Source organism: Oncorhynchus masou, chromosome 2 (assembly GCF_036934945.1).
Source record: "Oncorhynchus masou masou isolate Uvic2021 chromosome 2, UVic_Omas_1.1, whole genome shotgun sequence".
In the NCBI taxonomy this organism is placed as follows: Eukaryota; Metazoa; Chordata; class Actinopteri; order Salmoniformes; family Salmonidae; genus Oncorhynchus; species Oncorhynchus masou.
The window spans coordinates 13,505,044-13,515,201 of NC_088213.1; the positions used below are offsets into that span (position 1 = coordinate 13,505,044).

The 10,158-nt window shown below is 47.8% G+C and overlaps 1 protein-coding gene across 1 annotated transcript in view; it reads left to right on the top strand.

Moving 5' to 3' along the window:
* The window catches only part of LOC135552553 (A disintegrin and metalloproteinase with thrombospondin motifs 17-like), an 81,143-nt gene that overhangs the window by 17,611 nt on the left and 53,374 nt on the right, over positions 1–10,158 (top strand). The window contains exon 3 of the mRNA XM_064984253.1: positions 10,042–10,158. This exon is cut by the window's right edge and continues 73 nt beyond it. Within this exon, the coding sequence (XP_064840325.1) occupies positions 10,042–10,158 (117 nt within the window). The remainder of the gene's footprint in view (positions 1–10,041) is intronic.

Below are 10,158 nucleotides of genomic sequence, written 5' to 3' on the forward strand. Positions count from 1 at the left end.
GCTGAGATGTACATTTGAGAGTTTGCGCTGACTCTTCTTCTCTCAGTCTGTTCTCTGGGAATGCCCTTACTTGCTATTTGGCACATTTGGCAATGCACCCTACACAAGGAGCTGTTATGCACAGGGCTGGTTCTTGCCATCCTGCCACCCTAGGCGGAAAAATATGTATTTTCCAAAGTAAATGTTATGAATGCCTATCTATGTGGTAAGCCATTTGTAAAACACCAAAAAAGACATGGGGTCTGGACCAAAAGAGGTCGGCTCATGCTTACTGGAGCCTACCATGTCGGCAGCAGAAACTTCTGTACAACAGTTGTGACTGTCCATTCCATAATGTCCATTTTACATTGACCTGTCCTGTTCTCAGGGTATGTTGTTTGTTAACATGACAGCACATGTTTAATTAGATTGGGTGCCATTTAGGTTGGGCTATTTGATAGGAGAAACCTGCGTGATGTAAAAAGTGTCTCATTACATTGTCATCCATTTGATCCCTAGCCTGTAGGCTACAGAAAAGGCCACATATTCTTTCTACCACATCCTATATCTGCTACATGATTTATGTTAGATGATTTTTATGACGGCATGTTGGTGGAGCACCGCAGCGATGTGTCTTTCCAACAGCACCCTTGAGAGCGCGCTGGGAATGGACAAGCTAAATATTTTGCGTCCCTGCCTTTGACAAAGTAGGCATTGTTTATCACAGGGCGGCATCAGTGCTCAACTAAAAAGCCCATTTGCCACTGGTTGAGAGAAATTGTCATTGTTTTTGGGCAGAATTACAGTGCATTCGGAAAGTATTCAGTTTACAATTATTTTGTTACATTTCAGCCTTATTCTTAAATTGATTAAATTCAATTTAAAAAATGTCCCTCATCAATCTACACACAATAGCCCATAATGACAAAGCAAAAAATGTTTTTTTGAAATTTTGCAAATATATTAAAAATAATGAACAGAAATACCTTATTTATATAAGTATTCAGACCCTTTGCTATGAGACTCAGGTGCATCCTGTTTCCATTTATCATCCTTGAGATGTTTCTACAGCTTGATTGGAGTCCACCTGTGGTAAATTAAATTGATTGGACAAGATTTGAAAAGGCAGACACGTGTCTATATAAGGTCCCACAGTTGACAGTGCATGTCAGAGTATAAACAAAGCCATGAGGCCGAAGGAGTTGTCCGAAAAACTCTGAGACAGGATTGTGTTGAGGTCCAGATCTGGGGAATAGAACCAAAACATTTCTGCAGCATTAAAGGTCTCAAATAACACAGTGGCCTCCAACATTCTTAAATGGAAGAAGTTTGGAACCACCAAGACTCTTCCTAGAGCTGGCCGCCCGGCCAAACTGAGCAATCGGGGGAGAAGGGCCTTGGTCAGGGAGTTGACCAAGGAGGTGGAGGTGGTCACTCCGACAGAGCTCCAGATTTCCTCTGTGGAGATGGGAGAACCTTCCAGAATGACAAACATCTCTGCAGCACTCCATCAATCAGGCCTTTATGGTTGAGTGGACACATGGAATCCACTCCTCAGTAAAAGGCACATGACAGCCTGCTTGGAGTTTGCCAAAAGGCACCTAAGGACTCTCAGACCATGATAAAACAAGATTCTCTGGTCTGATGAAACCAAGGTTGAACTCTTTGGCCTGAATGCCAAGCATCACGTCTGGAGGAAACCTGGCAATGTTTTTCAGCAGCAGGGACTGGGAGACTAGTCAGGATCGAGGGAAAGATGAACGGAGCAAAGTACAGAGGGATCCTTGATGAAAACCTGCTCCAGACCGCTCAGGGCCTTAATATGTTGAGTGGGTCGACCGTGTTAATATGTTAGCGGGTCGGCCGTGTTAATATGTTGAGCCGTGTTAATATGTTGAGCGGGTCGGCCGTGTTAATATGTTGAGCCGTGTTAATATGTTGAGCGGGTCGGCCGTGTTAATATGTTGAGCGGGCCGGCCATGTTCATATGTTGAGCGGGTCGGCCGTGCTAATATGTTGAGCCGTGTTAATATGTTGAGTGGGTCGACCGTGTTAATATGTTGAGCCGGTTAATATGTTGTGCCTGGTGGCCGTGTTAATATGTTGCAGCCGGCCATGTTAATATGTTGAGCGGGTCGGCCGTGTTAATATGTTGAGCCGTGTTAATATGTTGAGTGGGCCATGTTAATATGTTGAGCCGTGTTAATATGTTGAGCGGGTCGGCCGTGTTAATATGTTGAGCCGTGTTAATATGTTGAGTGGGTCGGCCGTGTTAATATGTTGAGCGGGCCGGCCATGTTAATATGTTGAGCGGGTCGGCCGTGTTAATATGTTGAGCGGGTCGGCCGTGTTAATATGTTGAGCGGGTCGGCCGTGTTAATATGTTTCCGTGTTAATATGTTGAGCTGTAGGCCATGTTAATATGTTGAGCCGTGTTAATATGTTGAGCGGGTCGGCCGTGTTAATATGTTGAGCGGGCCGGCCGTGTTAATATGTTGAGCGGGTCGGCCGTGTTAATGCAATGTTAAGCCGTGTTAATATGTTGAGCAGGTCAGCCGTGTTAATATGTTGAGCCGTGTTAATATGTTGAGCGGGCCGTGCCGGTTAATAGGTTGAGCCGTGTTAATATGTTGAGCGGGTCGGCCGTGTTAATATGTTGAGCGGGTGTGGCCGTGTTAATATGTTGAGCGGGTCGGCCGTGTTAATATGTTGAGGTCGGCCGTGTTAATATGAGTGAGCCGTGTTAATATGTTGAGCGGGTCGGCCGTGTTAATATGTTGAGCGGTAGGCCGTGTTAATATGTTGAGCGGGTCGGCCGTGTTAATATGTTGAGCGGGCCGGCCGTGTTAATATGTTGAGCGGGTCGGCCTTCTTAATATGTTGGAGCTCGTGCCGTGTTAATATGTTGAGCAGGTCGGCCATGTTAATATGTTGAGCCGTGTTAATATGTTGAGCGGGTCGGCCGTGTTAATATGTTGAGCGGGCCGGCCGTGTTAATATGTTGAGCGGGTCGGCCGTGTTAATATGTTGAGCCGTGTTAATAGGTTGAGCGGGCCGGCCGTGTTAATAGGTTGAGCGGGTCGGCCGTGTTAATATGTTGAGCGGGTCGGCCGTGTTAATATGTTGAGCGGGTCGGCCGTGTTAATATGTTGAGCGGGCCGGCCGTGTTAATATGTTGAGCGGGCCGGCCGTGTTAATATGTTGAGCGGGTCGGCCGTGTTAATATGTTGAGCGGGTCGGCCATGTTAATATGTTGAGCGGGTCCGCCGTGTTAATATGTTGAGCAGGTCGGCCATGTTAATATGTTGAGCCGTGTTAATATGTTGAGCGGGTCGGCCGTGTTAATATGTTGAGCGGGCCGGCCGTGTTAATATGTTGAGCGGGTCGGCCGTGTTAATATGTTAAGCCGTGTTAATATGTTGAGCAGGTCGGCCATGTTAATATGTTGAGCCATGTTAATATGTTGAGCGGGTCGGCCGTGTTAATATGTTGAGCCGTGTTAATATGTTGAGCTGTGTTTGGCCGTGTTAATATGTTGAGCGGGTCGGCCGTGTTAATATGTTGAGCGGTAGCCGTGTTAATATGTTGAGCGGGTCGGCCGTGTTAATATGTTGAGCGGGCCGGCCGTGTTAATATGTTGAGCCGTGTTAATATGTTGGCCGTGTTAATATGTTAAGCCGTGTTAATATGTTGAGCAGTCGGCCGTGTTAATATGTTGAGCCGTGTTAATAGTTGAGCGGGCGGCCGTGTTAATATGTTGAGCGGGTCGGCCGTGTTAATATGTTGAGCGGGCGGCCGTGTTAATATGTTGAGCCGGGTCGGCCGTGTTAATATGTTGAGCGGGTCGGCCGTGTTAATATGTTGAGCCGTGTTAATATGTTGAGCGGGTCGGCCGTGTTAATATGTTGAGCCGTGTTAATATGTTGTGGGGTCGGCCGTGTTAATATGCAGCGGGTCGGCCGTGTTAATATGTTGAGCAGGTCGGCCGTGTTAATATGTGTTGAGCGGTGGCCGTGTTAATATGTTGAGCGGGCCGGCCGTGTTAATATGTTGAGCGGGTCGGCCGTGTTAATATGTTGAGCGGGTCGGCCATGTTAATATGTTGAGCGGGTCGGCCGTGTTAATATGTTGAGCAGGTCGGCCCGTGTTAATATGTTGAGCCGTGTTAATATGTTTTCCGTGTTAATATGTTGAGCCGTGTTAATATGTTGAGCGGGTCGGCCGTGTTAATATGTTAAGCGTGTTAATATGTTGAGCAGGTGGCCATGTTACTATGTTGAGCCGTGTTAATATGTTGAGCGGGTCGGCCGTGTTAGTATGTTGAGCCGTGTTAATATGTTGAGCCGGCCGTGTTAATATGTTGAGCGGGTGGCCGTGTTAATATGTTGAGCAGTGTTAATAGGTTGAGCGGGTGCCGTGTAAATATGTTGAGCGGGTCGGCCGTGTTAATATGTTAAGCCGTGTTAATAGGTTGAGCGGGTCTGGCCGTGTTAATATGTTGAGCGGGTCGGCCGTGTTAATATGTTGAGTTGTTAATATGTTGACGGGTTCCAGCCCGTGTTAATATGTTGAGCGGGTCGGCCGTGTTAATATGTTGAGCGGGTCGGCCGTGTTAATATGTTGAGCCGTGTTAATATGTTGAGCGGGTCGGCCGTGTTAATATGTTCTCTCTGGCCATGTTAATATGTTCTCCCGGGTCTCTCTGCCGTGTTAATATGTTGAGCAGGTCGGCTCGTGTTAATATGTTGAGCCCGGCCGTGTTAATATGTTACCGGGTCGGCCGTGTTAATATGTTGAGCGAGTCGGCCGTGTTAATATGTTGAGCAATCGGCCATGTTAATATGTTGAGCCGTGTTAATATTTGAGCTCTCCGGCCGTGTTAATATTTTGAGCGGGTCGGCCGTGTTAATATGTTGAGCCGTGTTAATATGTTGAGCGGGTGGGCCGTGTTAATATGTTGAGCCGTGTTAATATGTTGAGCGGGTCGGCCGTGTTAATATGTTGAGCCGTGTTAATATGTTGAGCTCCGGCCGTGTTAATATGTTGAGCGGGTCGGCGTGTTAATATGTTGAGCCGTGTTAATATGTTGAGCGGGTCGGCCGTGTTAATATGTTCCCGGGTCGGCCGTGTTAATATGTTGAGCGGTCGGCCGTGTTAATATGTTGAGCCGTGTTAATATGTTGAGCCGGCCATGTTAATATGTTGACCGGGCCGGCCGTGTTAATATGTTGAGCGGGTCGGCCGTGTTAATATGTTGAGCCGTGTTAATATGTTGAGCGGGTCGGCCGTGTTAATATGTTGAGCCGTGTTAATATGTTCAGGGTGGCCGTGTTAATATGTTGAGCCGTGATATGTTGAGCGGGTCGGCCGTGTTAATATGTTGAGCCGTGTTAATAGGTTGAGCGGGTCGGCCGTGTTAATATGTTGAGGTCGCCATGTTAATACCAGCGGGATCCGTGTTAATATGTTGAGTGATGCCGGTTAATATGTTAAGCGGGCGGCCGTGTTAATATGTTGGCGGGGGGCCGTGTTAATATGTTGGGGTGGAGCCGTGTTAATATGTTGGCGGGTTTGTGTTAATATGTTGAGCGGGTCCGTGTTAATATGTTGAGGCCGTGTTAATATGTTGAGCGGGTCGGCCGTGTTAATATGTTGAGCTCGGGTTGTTCGTGTTAATATGTTGTCTCTCGGCCGTGTTAATATGTTGAGCGGGTCCGTGTTAATATGTTGGCGGGTCTCCGTGTTAATATGTTTCGTGTTAATATGTTGAGCGGGTCGGCCGTGTTAATATTTTGAGCGGGTCCCCGTGTTAATATGTTGGGCCGTGTTAATATGTTGAGCTCGTGTTAATATGACTGGCTGGGTCGGCCGTGTTAATATGTTGAGCCGTGTTAATATGTTCGGCCGTGTTAATATGTTGAGCGAAGTCGGCCGTGTTAATATGTTGAGCCGTGTTAATATGTTGAGCGGGTCGGCCGTGTTAATATGTTGAGCGGGTCGGCCGTGTTAATATGTTGAGCGGTCGGCCGTGTTAATATGTTGAGCGGGTCGGCCGTGTTAATATGTTGAGCCGGCCATGTTAATATGTTGAGCGGGCGGCCGTGTTAATATGTTGAGCGGGTCGGCCGTGTTAATATGTTGAGTGGGTCGGCCGTGTTAATATGTTGTAGAGGAAGGCCGTGTTAATATGTTGAGCGGTCGGCCGTGTTAATATGTTGAGCGGGTGGCCGTACTTTGTTAATATGTTGAGCGGGTCGGCCTTCTTAATATGTTGAGCCGTGTTAATATGTTAAGCCGTGTTAATATGTTGAGCGGGTCGGCCGTGTTAATATGTTGAGCCGTGTTAATATGTTGAGCGGGTCGGCCATGTTAATATGTTGAGCCGTGTTAATATGTTGAGCGGGTCGGCCGTGTTAATATGTTGAGCCGTGTTAATATGTTGAGCGGGCCGGCCGTGTTAATATGTTGAGCGGTCCATCGGCCGTGTTAATATGTTGAGCCGTGTTAATATGTTGAGCGGGTCGGCCGTGTTAATATGTTGAGCCGTGTTAATAGGTTGAGAAGGTCGGCCGTGTAAATATGTTCAGTCTCGTGTTAATATGTTGAGCGGGTCGGCCGTGTTAATATGTTGAGCGGTCGGCCGTGTTAATATGTTGAGCGGGTCGGCCGTGTTAATATGTTGAGCCGTGTTAATATGTTGAGAAGCTCGGCCGTGTTAATATGTTGAGCCGTGTTAATAAGTTCTCTCTCTTCCCCGTGTTAATAGGTTGAGCGGGTCGGCCGTGTTAATATCGGGTCCCGTGTTAATATGTTGAGCGGGTCCCGTGTTAATATGTTGAGCAGGTCGGCCGTGTTAATATGTTGAGCGGTCGTGTTAATATGTTGAAGCGGGAGGCCGTGTTAATATGTTGAGCGGGAGATGCCATGTTAATATGTTGAGCGGGAGAGCCGTGTTAATATGTTGAGCGGGAATGCCGTGTCCATTTAATATGTTGAGAAGGTCACCCGTGTTAATATGTTGAGCCGTGTTAATATGTTGAGCGGGTCGGCCGTGTTAATATGTTCAGAAGCGGGTGAAGGCCGTGTTAATATGTTATCGAAGCCATGTTAATATGTTGAGCCGTGTTAATATTTTGAGCCGGGTGGGCCGTGTTAATATGTTGAGCCGTGTTAATATGTTGGCGGGTCTGGCCGTGTTAATATTTTGAGCGGGTCGGCCGTGTTAATATGTTAAAGCCGTGTTAATATGTTGAGCGGGTGAAGGAGTTAATATGTTGAGCCGTGTTAATATGTTGAGCGGGTCGGCCGTGTTAATATGTTGAGCCGTGTTAATATGTTGAGCGGGCCGGCCGTGTTAATATGTTGAGCGGGTCGGCCGTGTTAATATGTTGAGCCGTGTTAATATGTTGAGCGGGTCGGCGTGTTAATATGTTGAGCGGGTCGGCCGTGTTAATATGTTGAAGTCGGCCGTGTTAATATGTTGAGCGGGTCGGCCGTGTTAATATGTTGAGCTCGGCCGTGTTAATATGTTGAGCGGGCCGGCCGTGTTAATATGTTGAGAGGTCGGCCGTGTTAATATGTTGAGTGGGTCGGCCGTGTTAATATGTTGAGCGGGTCGGCCGTGTTAATATGTTGAGCGGTCGGCCGTGTTAATATGTTGAGCGGGTGGCCATGTTAATATGTTGAGTCCCCTTCCGGCCGTGTTAATATGTTGAAGGGTCGGCCTTGTTAATATGTTGAGCGGGTCGGCCGTGTTAATATGAGCAGGTTGAGCCGTGTTAATATGTTGAGCAGTGTTAATATGTTGAGCGGGCCGGCCGTGTTAATATGTTGAGCTGGTCGGCCGTGTTAATATGTTGAGCGGGTCGGCCGTGTTAATATGTTGAGCGGGGAGAGAAGTGTTAATATGTTGAGCCGTGTTAATATGTTGAGAAGGTCGTCCGTGTTAATATGTTGAGCCGTGTTAATAGGTTGAGCGGGCCGTCCATCCGTGTTAATATGTTGAGCGGGTCGGCCGTGTAAATATGTTGAGCGGGTCGGCCGTGTTAATATGTTGAGTCCATCAGGGTCGAAGGCCGTGTTAATATGTTGAGCCGAAGTTAGTATGTTGAGCGGGTCAGGCCGTGTTAATATGTTGAGCCGGTTAATATGTTGAGTCGGGTCGGCCGTGTTAATATGTTCAGGGTCGGCCGTGTTAATATGTTGAGCGGGTCCGGCCGTGTTAATATGTTGAAGGTCGGCCGTGTTAATATGTTGAGCGGGCGGCCGTGTTAATATGTTGAGCGGGCCGGCCGTGTTAATATGTTGGGGTCGGCCGTGTTAATAATATGATTGAAGCGGGTCGGCCATGTTAATATGTTGAGCGGGTCGGGCCGTGTTAATATGTTGAGCGGGTCGGCCGTGTTAATATGTTGAGCCCAGGTCGGCCGTGTTAATATGTTGAGCGGGAAGGCCGTGTTAATATGTTGAGCGGGTCGGCCGTGTTAATATGTTGAGCCGTGTTAATATGTTGAGCGGCTCGGCCGTGTTAATATGTTGAGCGGGTCGGCCGTGTTAATATGTTGAGCCGTGTTAATATGCCGGAGTTAATATGTTGAGCCGTGTTAATATGTCCATCAGTGTTAATATGTTGAGCGGGTCGGGTGTTAATATGTTGAGCCGTGAAGGTTAATATGTTGAGCAGAAGCTCTGAAATATGTCTGGCCGTGTTAATATGTTGAGGAGGTCGGCCGTGTTAATATGTTGAGCGGGTCGGCCGTGTTAATATGTTGAGCGGGCGGCCATGTTCAAATGCTTGAAGCCGGCCGTGTTAATATGTTGAGCGGGTCGGCCGTGTTAATATGTTGAAGTGGAAGGGCCGTGTTAATATGTTGAGCGGGCGGCCGTGTTAATATGCTTGAGCGGGTCGGCCGTGTTAGATATGTTGAAGCGGGTCGGCCGTGTTAATATGTTGAGCGGGCCAAGGCCGTGTTAATATGTTCAGAAGCGGGTCGGCCGTGTTAATATGTTGAGAGGGTAGTCCGTGTTAATATGTCTTGGCCGTGTTAATATGTGGCCATCAGGCTCATGTTAAGATGTTGAGCCGTGTTAATATGTAAAGAAGAAGGCCGTGTTAATATGTTGTTAATATGTCCATTGGAAGGAGATGTTGAGAAGCTCGGAAGGCCGTGTTAATATGTTGAGCCGTGTTAATATGTTGAGAAGTGTTAATATGTTGAGCCGTGTTAATATGTTGAGCTCTGAAGAAGGCCGAGAAGTAGTCCAAGGTCAGAAGAAGGTGTTAAGTATGTTGAGCCGTGTTAATATGTTGAGAGGGTCGGCCGTGTTAATATGTTGAGCCGTGTTAATATGTTGAGCGGGTCAGGCCGTGCTTAGTATGTTGAGCGGGTCGGCCGTGTTAAATGTTGAGCCGTGTTAATATGTTGAGCGGGTCGGCCGTGTTAGTATGTTGAGCGGGTCGAAGCCGTGTTAATATATTGAGCCGTGTTAATATGCTTGAGCGGGTCGGCCGTGTTAATATGTTGAGCCGTGTTAATAGGTTGTAGTTTATTCAGAAGGTTCACCGGACTACGTTAGTGGAGGCTTTGGGTTCAGACGATAAGGAATTTGTTCTTAGAAGACCCTGCATGGTGTTGGCCAGGGGCTGGGTTTTGAAGTTGGGGTGGAGGTTGGGGGTATAGAGGTGGGGCTTGAGGAAGCTCTGGTCGGGAGGAAAGGGAAGTTGGCATGTTGCAAACAACTATCTGGGATCTCGTGAGAGAAAACCAAGAGACATGTTAAAAGCTGATCTACCCTAAAAACGAATGTTAACGGCTGCTCTGTTGTTCAGAAGGTCTCTCTCTCTCTCTCTCTCTCTCGGTCTCTCTCTCTCTCTCTCTCTCAGGTCTCTCTCTCTCTCTTTCTCTCCTCTCACTTTCTCTCTCTCTCGGTCTCTCTCTCTCTCTCTCTCTCTCTCTCTCTCGGTCTCTCTCTCTCTTTCTCTCCCTCTCACTTTCTCTCTCTCTCGGTCTCTCTCTCTCTCGGTCTCTCTCTCTCTCACTCTCTCTCTCGGTCTCTCTTCAGACTGGACTGGTCTATACAGGAGAGGACAGTCTCTTCATCCAGCCGGTCAGCAGTTCTTCCGACTCCTTTTCCGGGCTGCAGCACAGGGTGGTCCGACACCGCCGCTCAGCCAAGACC